The sequence below is a fragment of the Canis aureus genome, chromosome 6, assembly GCF_053574225.1.
Source record: "Canis aureus isolate CA01 chromosome 6, VMU_Caureus_v.1.0, whole genome shotgun sequence".
NCBI lineage: Eukaryota > Metazoa > Chordata > Mammalia > Carnivora > Canidae > Canis > Canis aureus.
Genome location: NC_135616.1, coordinates 42,369,819 through 42,387,005, shown reverse-complemented (window position 1 = coordinate 42,387,005; position 17,187 = coordinate 42,369,819). Strand labels below are relative to the sequence as shown.

The 17,187-nt window shown below is 39.3% G+C and overlaps 1 protein-coding gene across 3 annotated transcripts in view; it reads left to right on the top strand.

Moving 5' to 3' along the window:
- Positions 1 to 4,672, top strand: part of ACBD3 (acyl-CoA binding domain containing 3) — a 42,199-nt gene extending 37,527 nt beyond the window's left edge. For 2 of the 3 annotated variants that reach the window (XM_077901310.1, XM_077901311.1), the window contains exon 8: positions 2,534 to 4,672. In XM_077901310.1, coding sequence (XP_077757436.1) covers positions 2,534 to 2,745 — 212 coding nt within the window. In that variant the 3' untranslated portion in view covers positions 2,746 to 4,672. Of the gene's footprint in view, positions 1 to 874; positions 905 to 2,533 lie in introns of all 3 variants that reach the window. The other variant, XM_077901309.1, reaches the window with a different exon arrangement.
- The last annotated feature ends 12,515 nt before the right edge of the window (positions 4,673 to 17,187 follow it).

Sequence of the window (17,187 nt, the reverse complement as noted above, 5' to 3'; positions counted from 1 at the left end):
GCAGAGGGAGAAGCAGGCTCCATGCAAGGAGCCTGATGCAGGACTCGATCCCAGGAATCTGGGATAATGCCCTGAGCCAAAGGCAGATGCTCAACCACTGAGTTACCGAGGTGTCCTGAGACTGGCCTTTCTGTTGTATCACAGGAACTCATGAAAATTATACTGTTTGCAAGTGTCTGGGAAGGGAAGTTTGTGTGTGTAGATTGTTACACTTCTAAAGAGCTTTGTGAATAGTGTAGAAGAATTCTCGGTTCAGAAGCAGGTCAAGGAGGTGATCTATGTCTCCTGGCTTGCCTATTGGAGACTCTCTGAAGGGAGGTTGCATCCTAGCGTGAGCCCTCACCTGAGTGTCATTTTGGGGCTCTTCATGTTGGGCAGGGCACCGGTAAACATGGCCACGGACCAGTGCCTCTCTGGAGGTGAGAACCATTGGCACACCCTTGATCTCTGCTCTAATATGTGATATCCTTCAGGTGGAAATGTCCTTGTGCTGTTCCTAATCATAAAATGATTTCCATCTAAAACTGTCAATACCCCTGTATGAACCAAAACAATAGTGAGGACTTATGGCAATAAGAGTTGTTTGCAAAGAGTGAGCATAACTTTGTCCTTTTTGAAAACGTAGCTCACAGGCTGCATGTGTCTCATGGCTTCTTATGAAGGCCACTGTGTGCCACCATGTCTTGTCCCCATAGTGCATTTTATGGGAGTCCTTTTAGCTTGGCTTAAGATAGAAGAGCAGTCAGTCTTTTTTGTTTGTTGGTTTGGTTTTTCTCTATTTGGTCTTGAAAGCTACGGGAAATTGTTCTCTTTGAAGAAATGTGGCTCATAACCTATCTTCCTGCTCTAATTCTACCTGTCTTTATTGTTACAGGTCCCAAGTCTTTGCTTAACTTGATGAAAGGTACATTGCTCATCTGTCCCAGTAACCTTTGGTTTTACAGATTTTGAATTACTGGGCTAATGTGTTTCATGGATACGCTTATAGGCAATATAGGCATTTTGAATGGCTCTGTATTTCTCATTTGCAAATGAAGGACATTGCTGTGATGAAGCAAATCTTATTTGGGCCTATTTATCAGAGTGTCATTTGCCTTTTTTTTTTTAAGTAAACTTTTTTTTTTTTTAAGATTTTACTTATTTGATACAGAGAGAGCAAACACAAGTAGGGGGAATAGCAGGCAGATGGAGAGAAGGAGAAGCAGACTCCACGCAGAGTAGGGAGCCCAGTGTGGAGCTTGATCCCAGGATTCCAGGATCATGACCTGAGCTGAAGGCAGACGCTTAACCACCTGAGCCACCCAGGCATCCCCTAAATAAAGCCATAAATTAATAATAAAATAATAAGATATAAAAATAATAAAATTATAATAATTTTATTATAATAATAATAAAATTTTATTTTAGAATAGTTTTAGATTTATAGAAAAGTTGCAAAAATAGTACAAAGAGTTCTAGTATACTCCACCACACACAGTTTCGCCTGGTGTTAGCATCTGTCTTGTACTGTGGTAGGTTCATCATTACTAATGAACCAGTATGGATACATTATGATCACCTAAAGTCCATATGTATTCAGATTTCCTTAGTTTTTATCTAATGTTCCAGGATCCCATCCAGGTTGCTATGTTATAGTTAGTTATTTTGTCTCTTTAAGCTCCTCTAGACTGTGAGAGTTTCTCTGACTTTCCTTGTCTAAATTCCTGACAATGGCTATTGACAATCACCATGCAGTTAACCAATGTTGCCCCAATTCACTCTGCCATGTTATGAATGTGTTATGGTCTTTTATCTTCTGTATGGTATATTCCTCTGACCTGTTGGCTTGAGATTCTTTATATTTTATACATGAAACTGAGATTTTAAGCTGATTTGCAATTTTCTCACTCCTATAGGTTTCCAGAGGTATTTTTTTCCTAATTTCATATCATTACAGCAAAAACTATTAACTGGAACAAACCTGGAATCAGAGCTTTTTGCCACTGGGATCATTCTTGAGTTAACACAGACCTGTAGTGAAAGTAATGGATTTTCAGAGTGTCTCTGAATGCCTACCTCTTTACTTTGGTTTCCTCATTTTACTTTTTATATATCAGATATATAGAAAATGATACTCCTCAAAGCTTGATTGCCCTTTCCTAAAACAGAGAGAATTTTCCTATTGTTGAAGAGGAAGAGGAGAGTGTCATTTTCCTTGGTGTTGCTCAGGCGAGCAAGGTTCCATGTACTGCAAGGAATGAGGAATTGAGGGGCTGTGCACGGGGAAGAGTGGGGCTCAGAAGTAGTAGTGGTGGTTACAGTCCAGTGAGAGAGAGATGCTGGCTGCTTCCACCACCAGATAGCAGCTAGTCAGACACAAGAATAAACAAATAAACGACCCAGGGACTAAGTGCTCACGGGTGTGTAAGTTGTAGAATGGCTCCAGAGAACTTCTGATGAGAATTTTCTCAGAGAGAGAACTGGGTTGCAGTGTTTGATGCAAATGCGTTTTTCCTGGATCTGTTCACTGATGTGTTTCCTGTCTGTCTCACAGAAAACGTCAGTAATGAAGAGAAAGCCAAAAAGAATGCCACCAAGCCTCTGCTGGATGAGATTGTGCCTGTGTACCGGCGGGACTGTCACGAAGAAGTGTATGCCGGTAGCCACCAATACCCAGGGAGAGGAGTCTACCTCCTCAAGTTTGACAACTCCTACTCTTTGTGGCGGTCAAAGTCGGTCTACTACAGAGTCTATTACACTAGATAAAGATGTTACAGAGTCTGGAGTCTAGGGTGGGGCAGAAGACAGCGTTTAGTTTGGAATTTCTTTTGACTTTGTGGAGCATTGCAGTCAGTGTTTACCCTATTGATTTTGGTCTGATGGCTGGTGAACTCTTGTGGGGACTCAGGGTTCCCTTGAAACCCTTTAGCATTAATACTCTGGGGTTAGGGGATTCCTCAGACCCCTCGAGCCCTTGGGTGCTGACCACCAGAGTCACTAGTGGATGCTGAAGTTACAGGAGCTACATGTTAAATCTTTAAGGTCTCCAAAATAAACCTCCCCACATTGACCCCACCTGACTGATGGTGAGTCCATGCTGCCTGCTCCATGTGTTTTACGAGAGCCCGTAGTTACAGTGACCTCTGATGGGAAATCCTCATGTCAGTAGTCTACCTGAGGTGCAGCTGACTTTGAGGAAGGTCATCATTTGTAAAAACTGAAAAACTCAAGACCTCACAGATTATAATAGAAAAGTTGCCTCAATTTGAATTTGTTTTGAACAACCCAGATTGTTTCTGCTTTGAGTGCAGCTTGTTCAGTTCAGAGTTGTATTACAGAGAATTATTTTCCAAGATCTTAAGAATGTTCAAAGCTGATTGTTAATTGAACTATGAAGACACCTAGAACACCTGAGACATCTGTCTTAGCAAGCCTCTGCTTGGTCCTTTGCTCTTCCTCTGGTACTAGTACACTACCAGTAACAAAGCAAAATTCCTTTTTGTCTCAGTTGGGCTTTATCGAGCATCTCAAATTGAAACTGTTTTCTACACAAGCATATAGTTACGGGTTTTGTAAACTCAAATTGGCACCTACTGATTTAAAATATACAATATCACTTAAATATAATTCGGTGTGTGGGGAATAACATTGCACTAAATGGAAATCACTGCCAGAGACAGTCCATTTTCTTTTCATGTGTTAATACTTAGGTACAAACCCCTACACAATTCCAGTTTGGAATTGCTTACTAGAGAGAATTGGAAATGCATATGCCCATGCTTAAATTGTTTTAGAGCTTTAATCTGTATTGTCTTTAGAGATGGGAAGAGGTACATCTTTGTTTTCCTTACTGAAAACAAATATGGATTAATTGCCTCACATTTGTATAAGTGATCGACTAGTGTAGAGATTCTTGTTTTCAGAAGGGAGGGTGGTATAGCTAGAAAGCGACAAAGACGGCAATACACATGTAATGTTACTGTATGTTGTTACTGAAATACTTAGATTTTTATAATTTCAAATCATAAATCACTTCTCGTAGGAGGGTCTCTGTTGATTAGCTGCGTTATATACAGTTCACTACGTAAGGGGCTGTTGGTTTTTGTGTGCTGCATTTCTGTCTGTTTTTTAATACCTGGTTTTGTACATACCTAACTCTGTTCTCTTTTGGTTATTCAGAAACTGGATTATTTTCTCCTAAGCAGTGCTTAATTTGTGTTTTTTAATTTTGATTCACTAGTTCCAGCTCAAAGATGTCCACACTGTTCTTCTGTCCAGAACACTTTCAGGCTCTCCATCAGCTCTCATGTATATATGGTATAGAAACCATGGGGTTAGGCACTTCTTTGGCTTTTTTTTTTTTTTTTTTTTTTTTTTTAATGAGAAAATACTGTATTTAAAATGTAAAATAAACTTTTAAAAAGCAGGCACTAATATATATTTCTTCCAGCCTTTGATTACAGATTTGTCCTTGCACATGTTAAGATGAATTATCTTCTAAAAATATCATTGTTCTTGGGAGCAGTGTATGTCACTTTACATAGCAGTGGTTCCTGTCATGTGCTCATGTCAGAACATTTTTTTGGTTTTAAACTTTTTTATTGCCTTTGGCTGTTGATTAGTACAGTACAAGTGCGATTTCAAAAAGATCTTGAAAATAATATATTTAATCAATTAAAATGTTTATCTGTAACCCGTTGATGTTTCATTAATACAGTTACTCTCTGAAGTGTTAGTTTTGTATTTCTTCATTTTGGAAGGATGAGAAGAAATATTCCAAATGACCTTTTCTGTTTTAAAAAGTTGAAAACCAACAGCAGACTATTTCTGACTGATTATTTAATTTTTGCTGTGAATTACCCCAGTGAGTTAAGATTTTAAAGTTTTCAGACTTCTTCGTGGAAAGGAAAGCACTACTTTTTCTTAAAAGGGACTTATAAAATCATTTTCCCTATACAACCAGATGCATAGCATATTCCTTGACATACACGGGGACCACCTGCTTTAAAATAGTTTCTGAGGTCTGGCACTTGGAAAGCAATAATTAGAGGAGTGCCCCAGTCAGTATAATGTGGAATGCCAGAAACTATTCTAAAAATGACCCCACTGAAATGTGTATCAACCTGGACATCAAATTTCATTTGCTTGTTTGAGATTCGGAGAGAGAGAATGAGTTGGTCATCCTGGGATTTTATCACTGTGTTGGGGTACTGTGAAGCCAGACCAGAAAGTACTTAAGGAGAACTATTGATATGTGTGTGCATCTTCGAAGCCATGTGACTGAGTCTTGACCATCTGTCTTGTGGAAGAGGAGCAGCAACCTATTCAAAATAATAAGTGATTGCTAATAATTCATTATTAGCTTGGAGTGCACAATCTACAACCAAAACCATCTTTGCACTCTTTCCCCAGCCTCAATTCATCACCTCCGTCAGAAACTTAACAATGTGTGCATGTGATCTTGGGGTAGAGCAAATCTTAACTTTATTTATATGCACTAATTTTTCAAAATGTGTATAAATCAAACTTGGACTTTTATCTCACATATATTCTCCTACAAGTCTTCCACTTTTTCTTGAGAGCTTCTTAAGATCAAGTTGATTTCTGTCCTTTCAATATCCTTCTTTTGAATTTATTACATGGTTATTATTTCAGGTGCTTATTATTTTGTTTGACTTTGTAATGAAAGAGGTATTAGCTCCATTTTTATTAGTTGACATGCCACTTTTAATAAGTTGTGATTTGATTAGGATACTTAATGTAGTACCAGGAAACGAAGTGGTCGACTTTTCCAGAATTGACCTTGGCGTTTGGACTTGGGCCATCAAACATGGGGGGAACAGTATAAATTGGAGCAGTCAACTCCTTTCTTGTAGTTTTAACAGTCTTGAGCGTGATTGCTCTGTTCAGCCTGGTGAACTCATGACTTGTGAGTCTATGGAAAGAGCAAGTACAAATGTGATTACGAGTGCTGATTTTTTTTCACCTTTAATGTCCTATCTATATAGTTCAAAACAGTTTTTACCCTTTGCCAAAATCCTGAACTTAAATGTCTCCAATTGAAAGTGACATAACTTTTTTTTTCTGTGACAAAATAGATGTAAACATGTTTCTCATAAGTTCTGCGTTTTGCAACTTAAAAAATTCTGGTCTGTGTTAATGGAAAGTTTTCCCTTTTTACTAAGTATAGGCCTCCTGTGTTCTTTTAATCTGCTGGATTCCTTCCATAGAGTGGTTCTTTGGCCATTTTTCTGTTAATTGAACATTTTAGGTTACTTGTGATTTTTTTATTATAAGTGATGTGTCAGTAAACACTCTTTTATATGTCTTTCTTGCACATCTGCATGAGTTTTTCAAGAGTGGAATTACTGGATCACACATTCTGTGCATTTTTGATTTTCATACACCCTGCCACATTGTCCTCCAGAATGGCTGAACTGATTCTCCTCCAGCTCCATAGTGTGGGAGAATATACTTTTTGCCCTGTCAACACTTTATATTACCATACTTATGTCTTGGTTGATCTGATGGTGAAAGATGAAATTTTCTTTTACTGTGTGTTTCCCTGGTAACTGGTAAGATTAAGCATCTATTTCTATTGGTCAGTTGTATTTTCTCTCATAAGTTGCCTGTTTGTGTCCTATACCCATGTTTCAATTAGATAATTTTATATTGATTTATTGGTATTAAAAATATAGCTTGTATACTAATGCATTATATATAATTTGTGCCAGTTTATTGCTACTCTGTTAATTTCATTTGTGGTCTTAGGTCTGTTTATATATGCCTATATTTGGTCATAGATGTTATAACCTAGCTTGTCAGTTTCATTTGATTTTTTTTCCTTTATGACTTTTATTTGTGTGTGTGTGTGTGTGTGTGTGTGTGTGTGTGTATACAGCCTGAGTGGCTTAGTGGTGTATACACACACACACACACACATATGTGTCTGTGTATATCTGGTTCTAAACTCTGTTCTATTTATCTGACCATTTATGTGCTAATACTGTAAATTACTATAGTTTTTAACAAGGCAAATCTCCCGGTGTTTTTATACTTTTTCTTTTTTTTTTTTTTTTTTTAAGGCTTTTATTTATTCATGACAGCAGAGAGAGAGAAGCAGAGACACAGGCAGAGAGAGAAGCAGGCTCCATGCAGGGCGCCTAATGTGGGACTCGATCCTGGGTCTCCAGGATCACACCCCGGGCCGAAGGCGGCACCAAACCACTGGGCTACCCGGGCTGCCCTTTCTTATCTATTTTTGAACCTTTGTTTTTTTTTGTTTTTTTTTGTTTTAAGATTTTGTTTATTCATGAGACACAGAGAGAGAGGCAGAGATACAAGCAGAAGGAGAAGCAGGCAGAGGTAGCAGCAGGCTCCATGCAGGGAGCCCGACATGGGACCTGATCCTGGGTCTCCAGAATCATGCCCTTGGGTGCTAAACCGCTAAGCCACTCGGGCTGTCCTGAACCTTTGTTCTATATGAACATTTAATCATTAGCCTGTCATATTTCATGAAAAATCTTGACAGGATTTGCATTGGAGTATTGCATTATTTTCTAGGTTGATTGAGAGAGCTTACATAGTCTTTTTATTTTTTTATTTTTTTTTAAGATTTTATTTATTTATTCATGAGAGACAGAGAGAGGCACAGACACAGGCAGAGGGAGAAACAGGCTCCATGCAGAGAGCCTAACGTGGAACTCAATCCCCAGTCTCTAGGATCACATCCTAGGCTGAAGGCAGCGCTAAACCACTGAGCCACCCTGGCTGCCCGCTTACATAGCTTTTATTAAAAGATTGGTAGTTCCATGTTCTTAAATGGTATCCAGTAGCAGAGACGGAAGGCACAACCCTTAAGTGATCTTCCTGCCAGCTAATCTGGGACAACAGAGACTCTAATAAAATAGTTTGAGCTTATGAATGGGCCAGAGGAGGCAGGTGGTACAGGGTGGGGTGGGTTAGTTCCAGGACTTCATGAAGTGATCGAGAGCCCCCAAGTTACATTAATTTTGTTTCTCCACCATTGTAGGGGATGAGATTGTTTTGTATGTGTGGTTAGGAGCAGGCTTGCCAGGATCACAGTCCCAGTTGGGGGGGGAGGTGTAGATCTGCCCACTTCTAAGGAGAGAACCTTTATTTCTGTTCCACCAGCAAGTACATAGTCCCATGGGCCCCTCTGACTGCTGGGCAGTCATGTGCCCAGCCACAACTCAGGATCGTGTCTACTATGAAAAAGACATGGATTCCAGTGGACAATTAGACTGCATTTGTCACATGAGTTTTGAAATCCTTAGCTTTCATTAATTTTTTCCCAATTACAAAGTCATATTTATTGTGGAAAGTTTAGATGATATACAGAGATGAAAACATGAAACTAAAATGATAAACTTCCCATTAAAAATAATCACTTGGGAACTTCCTTCTGGTTTTTTTTTTTTTTCTTATTTTCAATTCTAGAATAATTCTGGCATATAAAAAGGTAGAGTATAGTATGAATACTCGTACCCACTACCCACACTGGTCATGTTTGTCTTTTTTTTTTTTTTTTCCTCCCGTGCTTCAGATCTTGTCAAAATAATAAAATGAATGAGAGCTTGAGCCCTATGTACCTTTTCCCAATTATCATTTCTCTTTCATCCTCCCAAAGGTAATCGTTACCCTGATTTTGAGGTTTATCATTCCGTAACAATGTATGTTGCCTGAAAAAAGATAATATGATTTTGCAGAATGCTTTTGAATATTATTGAAATCTAAGGAAATAAGTATTAATTTATACATTCTCCCCTACCTAATATACTCTGCAGCTTTCTTTACTTGAAAACTGGGTGCACCTGGGTGGCTCAGTCATTTTAAGTGTCTGCATTCAGCTCAGGTCATGATCTCAAGGTCCTGAGATCGAGCCCCACGTTGGGCTCCCTGTTCAGCGGGGAGTCTGCTTCTCCCACTCCCTCTCCCTCCCTCTCTGTACCGTCTTTCAAATAAATAAAAATAAAATCTTAAAGTATACAGTTCAGTGGAATGTAGTGTGTACAATGTTGTGCACCCACCACCTCTCAAAGCTTTTCATCGCCCTAGAACACCCATACTTATTTTAAAAAGCACTCCCATCTTCCCTCTCCTCTTTCTTGGTAACTGCTAATCTGTTGTTTGTCTCTATGGATTTGCATATTCTGGATATTCCACATATAAAGAATCATGCAATATTTGACATTCTGTGTCTTCTTTGACTTTAAGCATAATGTTTTCAAGGTTCATCCAAATTATAGCCTGTATCAGTACTTCATTGCTTTTTATGACTGAATGATAATCCATTCTATGGATATGCCTCAATTTGTTTATTCATCAGTTGATGGACTTTTGGGTTGTTTCTACTTTTTTTTTTCCCCTCAAAGATTTTATTTATTTACTTGACAGAGCACAAGCAGGGGGAATTGCAGAGAGAGGGAGAAGTAGATTGCCTGCTGAGCAGGGAGCCTGATTTAGGGCCTGATCCCAGGACCCTGAGATCGTGACCTGAGCCAAAGGCAGACACAACTAACTGAGCCACCCAGGCACCCTGGGTTGTTTCTACCTTTTGACTGTTGTGAATAGTGCTGTTACGAATGTTCGTAAACAGTATGTGTTTGCTTACTTGTTTTCAGTTGTTTCAGGTATATACCTAGGAGAATTGATGGGTCATATGATAATTCTATTTGGAACTATGTTTTCCATAATGGCTGTACCATTTTACTTTCCTGCCAGTAGAACATTAGAGGAGGGTTCCTATTTCTCCATAACTCCTCCACTACTTGTTTACTGTTTTGTTTTGTTTTATGGCATTTGTAGATGTGAGGTTGGGTCTTGTGACTTTGATTTGTATTTCTTTTTTTTTTTTTTAAGATTTTATTTATTTATTCATGAGAAACACAGAGAGGAGAGAGAGAGAGGAGGCAGAGGGAGAAGCAGGCTCCATGCAGGGAGCCCGACATGGGACTTGATCCTGGGTCTCCAGGATCATACCCTGGGCTGAAGGCAGCACTAAACCACTGAGCCACCCGGGTTGCCCTGTATTTGTTTTATAAGCAACAATATATACCTCTTGGTGTGCTTGTTGGCCATTTCTGTATCTTTGGAGAAATGTGTGTTCAGATCCATTTTTAAATTGAGTTGTCTTTTGTTATTTACTTTTAAGTGTTCTTTATATATTCTGAATATTGAACATTAGATACGTGATTTGCAAATATTTTCCCCCATTCTATAAGCTGTCTTTTTACATTTTTGATAATATCCCTTGATGTACCAAAACTTTTCATTCATATGAAGCCCAACTTATCTTAATTTTCTTTTATTGCTTGTGCTGTGGGTGCCAAGTGTAAGAATCCACTGCCAAATCCAAAGTCATGAAGATTTACCTTTGTGTTTGCTTTTAATAAAAAGCTTTCTAGTTTTAGGTCTTATAGTTAAGTCATCAATCCATTTGGGGTTAATATTTGTGTCTGGAATGGGGTTGGGGTCCAGCCTCATTCTCTGGCATGTGGCTTTGTGGTTGTGGCAGCACTGTTGATGAAGATGGTTCTTCCCATTGCATGGTTTTGGAATCCTTGCTGAGGACGTAAATTTGAGTTTATTTTTGTTCTCTCAATGGGTTTTACCATTTCACTAATGAAGGATGTTTAGGTTGTTTCCATTTTTTTGCCATTAAAATTTTGACCTAAATGAACATGTACCTAAATCATTTTGCATATGTACCTTGGTGTACTTGCATCTTTAAATCTCTGAGGGAGGGAGGGAGAGAAGGAGATAGATTTATTTTTATTTTATTTTATTTTATTTTATTTTATTTTATTTTATTTATTTATTTATTTATTTATTTATTTTTTGAGAGAGAGAAAGGGAGGAGAAGCAGATGGATAGGGAGAGAGAGAATCTCAAGCAGGCTCCACACTGACTGAGGCTAGATCTGATGACCCTGAGATCATGACCTGAGCCAAAACCAAGAGTCAGACATTTTTTTTTTTTTTAATAAAGATTTTATTTTTTTAAAATTTTTATTTATTTATGATAGTCACACAGAGAGAGCGAGAGAGGCAGAGACACAGGCAGAGGGAGAAACAGGCTCCATGCACCGGGAGCCCAATGTGGGATTCGATCCCGGTTCTCCAGGATCGCGCCCTGGGCCAAAGGCAGGCGCCAAACCGCTGCGCCACCCAGGGATCCCAAGAGTCAGACATTTAACCAGCTGAACCAACAGGCACCCCTGATACTTGTATTGCTATTACAGATTATCTTTTTTTTTTTTTTTTTTTACATTCATGAGAGACAGGCAGAGATACAGGCAGAGGGAGAAGTAGGCTCTGTGCAGGGAGCCTGATGTGGGACTCGATTCCAGGACCCCAGGGTCACGAAGGCAGATGCTCAACCACTGAGCCACACAGGTGCCCCAGATTGTCTTTTAAAATACCAGATTGGAGGGATCCCTGGGTGGTGCAGCGGTTTAGCGCCTGCCTTTGGCCCAGGGCGTGATCCTGGAGACCCGGGATCGAATCCCACGTCGGGCTCCCGGTGCAGGGAGCCTGCTTCTCCCTCTGCCTGTGTCTCTGCCTCCCTCTCTCTCTCTCTCTCTCTCTCTCTCTCTCTGACTATCATAAATAAAAATAAATTAAAAAAATAAATAAAATAAAATACCACATTGGTTTATTGAGATTTAAATTACATACAGTAAAAATGTATCTTTTTATTATGCTGTTAGAAGTCACAACACGAGAGTTTTTTGCCTTGTCCCATAAGAGTCTGTTCCCTGTCCCTTCCTCCTGGCAACTACTGATCTGATTTCTGACCCTATAGATTTGCCTTTGCCCAAACCTCACATAAATGTTATCATATAGCATGGAGCTTTTTGTGTCTGGCTCGTTTTCACTTAGCATGGTGTTTTTTTTAGAGCCACTCATGTTGTGATGTATCAGTAGTCCCATTTCATTGCTGGGAAGTAGCCCATTGCCTGGATGTGCGATACTTTGTTTATCCATTCACCTGTTGATAATGTGGGTTTTTCAGGTTTGGGGTAATTAGGAATAAAGCTGCTGTAAACATTCATGCATCTGTGTGGACATAGGTTCTTATTTCTCGTGGCTTAATATCTAGGAGTTGGTGAAGTTGTAAGTATATGTTTAGCTTTTCTGTTTTTAAATAAATGGCCAAACTGATTTTCAAAGTAGCTGTGCCATTGTTAAGTTCCCACTAACACCATTTTCGAGTTCTAGTTGCTTCATATCCTCACTAGCATTTTATATATCAGTTTTTCAAATTTTAGCCATTTAATAGGTGGTATCTCATCATTGTAATTTGCGGCTCCCTGATGACTGAGGTGCATGGTAAGCACCTGTTCACCTGCTTGTTTGCCACTCATCTATTATTTGATGGAGTACATATCAAGATGTGAATCTTTTGCCCTTTTTTTGACTGGATTGTTTTCTTACTATTAACTGGTATGAGTTCCTTACATTTCAGGATTCAAGCCCTTAACCAGCAGTGTGTTTTGCAAGTATCTTCTCCCTTCTTTTGGCCTGTCTTTTCATTTTCCTAACTGCCTTTTGATGAGAAGACAGTTTAACTTAATGAAGTTCAGTTACCAACATTTTTCTTTTTCTTTTTTTAACATTTTTTCTTTTATGACTTACGGTTTCTATGTCCTGAGAAGTCTTGCCCGAACCGAGGTTTTCTGTTGTTTGTTTTATAGAAATTTTATACTTTAGGTTTTACATTTGAGCTTTATGATAAGTTTTAAGTAGATTTCTATATATAATATGAAGTGACAGTAAAAGTCTGTTGTTTTCTATGTAGAGATGGATGTCTACTTATTCTACTATCATTATTTAAAAGGCAATTTTTTTCTTTCGAATTACCTTGGCACCTTTGTCAAAAATTAGGTTAATCTTAGGAATGCCTGGCTGTCTTCAGTCAGTGGAGCATGCAACTCTTGACGTGAGATGATGAGTTAAGTCCATGTTGGGAGTGGAGTTTACTTTTAAAATGAATGAATGGATGAATGAATCACATGTGGAGAATTTGGGGAGAATTGACATCTTAACAATATTGGGTCTTCCAGTTCATGAGCATGGTGTATATTCATTTATTTAAGTCTAACTTTGTCAGCTGTGTGTAGTTTATACTGTACAAATTTTGAGCCTGGGTGACTCAGCGGTTTAGCACTTGCCTTCGACCCAGGGCATGATCCTGGAGTCCTGAGATCAAGTCCCGTGTCAGGCTCCCTGCATGGAGCCTGTTTCTCCCTCTGCCTGTGTCTCTGCCTCTCTCTCTCTCTCTCTCTCTCTCTCTGTCTCTCATGAATAAAAAAACACTGTATAAATCTTATATACAATTTGTTAGATTTATTTCTAGGTATTCAGTGTTTTTTGATGTCATAAATGGTACTGTTTTCCATAATTTCAATTTCCATTTGTTCAGTTGACTTAATTCATATGGAATGTGTATTTGCCAAATTTTTTATTTCTAGTCACTTTTTTATAGATTATTTAAGACTGTAGAAGATGTCCTTCACAAAGATAGTTCTTTCTTTCCAGTCTATATGCCTTTTATTTCTTTTTCTTGCCTATTATACTGGGTAGGACCTCCAGTACAATGTTTAAAAAGAGTGGGGGAGGCAGCCCTGGTGGCCCTGTGGTTTAGTGCAGCCTTCAGCCCAGGGCCTGATCCTGGAGACCTGGGATCGAGCCCACGTCGGGCTCCCGGCATGGAGCCTGCTTCTCTCTCTGCCTGTGTCTCTGCCTCTCTCTGTGTGTCTCTCTCATGAATGAATAATAAAATCTTAAAAAAAAAAAAAAAAAAAAAAAGTGGGAAGAGCAGACATCCTTTCTTCATTCCATCTTAAAGGGAAGACGTTTGCTCTTTAACCATTAAGGATGATGATAGCTGTAGGTTTTCCTTTATCAGGTTGAGGAAAGTCCCATCTACTTTTAGTTGCTGAGAGTTTTTGCTGTATGTTGAATATTGCCAAATGCTTTTTCTGCATCTGTGGAAATGAGATCATGTGACATTTTTCTCTTGGCCTCTTGATACGGTGATGGCTTTTCAGATGTTGAACCAATTTTGCATTTCTGGGATAAGCCCCACTTGTTAATATCTCTGGATTCAATTTGCTAATAACTTGTAGAGGATTTTTATGCTTGTGTTCATGAAGGATACTGATACATAGTTTTGTTTTCTGATAATGTCTTGGTTTGGTTTGGGGTCAGTAGTGAAGGCCTCATAAAATGAAGTATAACCTCTTCTATTTGCTGAAACAGTTCTTATTTAAATATTGGTAGAAATCTACAGAGAAGCTATCTAGGTCTGTAATTTTTTTAACTGAATTCCCTTTCTCTCTGAATCTGTTTCTTCCTTTTTTTTTTTTTTTTTTTAAGTTAGGCTCCTGTCCAACATGAGGCTTCAGCTGACAACCTCGAGATCAACCTGAGCCAGCTAGGCACCTCTGTCTGTTTCTTCTTGAGTGACCTTTGTGGTTTGTTCCTTTCAAGGAACTTTTCCATTTTATCGTACTGTCATTTATTTGCATAAATTCCATCATAATATTCCATGTTATTAATGTCTGTGGATCTGTAGTGTTGTCTCCTTTCATTCCCACAGGTAATTTTTGTCTTCCCTCTCTTTCTTGATCTGATTGACTAGAGAAGTATCAATTTATTGATATTTTCAGCCAGTTGTTTGGAGCGCCTGGGTAGCTCAGTGAGTGAAGCCTCTGCCTTCAGCTCAGGTCATGATATCAGGGTCCTGGGATCAAGCCCTACATCAGGCTCCCTGCTCATCAAGGAATTTGCTTCTCCCTCTTCCTCTGCTCCTCCTTCCCCTTCCTCTTATGTTCTTTCTCTCGAATAAGCAAATAAAATCTTTTTTTAAAAAATCAGCTGTTGGTTTGGTTTCATTGATTTTTTTTCCCCTGTTGATTTCATTGATTTATTTCCCCTGTTGATTTCATTGATTTTTTTTTCCTATTTCTATATTTTTTAAGTTGAATTGATTCTACTTATTACTTCATTCTTTTTGTTTGTTTTGGGTTTAATTATTCCCTTCCCCTCAATTTCTTAAGGTAGAAACTTAGGTTATTAATTAGAGAGCATTCTTTTTCTAATCTAATAACTAAAAGCTATAAATTCCCCTTGAAACTCTGTTTTAGCTTCACCTCTTAAGTTTGGGGGTATTTTTTGCCTTTCATTTATAATATTTTCTAATTTCTTATGTGGTTTCTTCTTTGTATGAATTATTTAGAAGTTCATTATTTCATTTCATGTATTTGAGGATTTCCCAAATGTTTTTTTTCTCTTTTTTTTAAGATTTTATTTATTTATTCATGAAAGACACACAGAGAGAGGCAGAGACACGGGCAGAGGGAGAAGCAGACTCCATGCAGGGAGCACGACAAGGGACTTGATCCTGGGTCTCCAGGATCAGGCCCTGGGCTGAAGGCGGCGCTAAACCGCAGAGCCACCCAGGCTGCCCACTCAAGTGTTTTGCTGTTGTTGATTTCTAATTTAATTCTTGATGGTCCAAGAACATATTTACATGGTTTTATTTTGAATTTGAGGCTTGTTTTTTTTTTCTTTTTTTAGATTTTATTTATTTTTTAGATTTATTTATTCATGAGAGACGGAGAGAGAGAGGCAGAGATATAGGCAGAGAGAGAAGCAGGCTTCATGTAGGGAGCCTGATGTGGGACTCGATCCTGGGACTCCAGGATTATGCCCTGGTCCAAAGGCAGACACTCAACCACTGAGCCACCCAGGCATCCCTGAGGCTTGTTTTATGTCCCAGAATGGCCTCTGTTGGTGGATGTACCCTGTTCACAGTCTGCTGCTGTTAGATGGGCTGTTCTGTAAATGTCAAGAAGATCAAGTTAGATGATTTTAAGGTGGTTTTAAGGTCTTCTCTATCCTAACTGATTTTATGTCTACTTGTTCTATCAATTACCAGTAGAGTTGTATTGAAGTCTGTACTTTAAATTGTGGCGCCGGCCTGGGTGGCTCGGCGGTTTAGCACCGCCTTCAGTCAGGGAAGCAGGGGGGGTCTCCCTGCCTTTCCGCAGAGCAGCCCCCTGTACCACTGACAGCAGCCCTCCAGCCTCCTGCCCTGTGCACTCGGGGCCCACCCTGGGAGAAGGCTTGCTGGTGAGTGTGAGCTCCTCTTCCCTGGGCCCCTCTGCTGTCTGAATTGATGCACTGATTCACACTCGACCTGTTTTAAGAACTCGCTAAAATTTTACCTCATTTCACCTTCCCTATCTCCAGCAGCACCTGCCTTTTCCCCCCACACTCAGCACCCTAAGGTGTGCTCAGGGCATCTCTTCAAGATCCATCCATGTTGTAGCAGGTGTCAGTCTCCTTCCTGTTTAAGGCTGAATGCTACTCTGTTGTATGTGTACATACCACATCTTGTGTGTCCATTCTTCCATTGGATATTTGGGTTATTACCACTTCTTGGCTACTGTGAATAATGATGCTGTGAACACAGGTGTGCAGATCTTTTGAGACCCTGCTTTCAAATCTTTTGGGCATATACCTGTAAGTGGGATTGCTAGATCATGTAATTTTTTGTAAATTGCCATACGACTTCTCCAGTGGTTGCACCAGTTTATGTTCCTACTAGTAATGCACAGGGTTCCATTTTGGGGACACCTTGGTTGTGAGATTGGGCCCCATGTCTGTGTGGAGACTGCTTAAGATTCTCTCCCCCCCCCCCCCGCCTGTCCCTTCTCGCTCTTTCTCTTAAAAAGAAAAATAGTTTCAGTTTCTCTGTAACACCTGTTAATATATATACGTCTGTGTGAATATATATGTAAAACAGCCGTTCTAGTGGGTGTGAAGTGGTATCTTATGATAGTTTTGATTTGCATGTCCCTAATGACAAGTGCTATTGAACATCTTTTAGATTTTATTCTTTATGGAAATGTCTATTCAAATCCTTTGCCCATTTTTTAAAATTTATTTATTTACTTTAAAATTTTATTTATTTACTTGACAGTGCACAAGCAGGGGATGCAGCAGACAGGGAGAGGGAGAAGCAAGACCCTCCACTGACCAGGGAGCTTGACATGGGCCTCAATCCCAGGGCCCTGAGATCATGACCTGAGCTGAAGGCAGATGCTTCACTAATTGAGCCACCCAGGCGCCCTACCTTTTTAAATTGGGTTGTCTTGTAGAGTTGTAGAAATTCTTT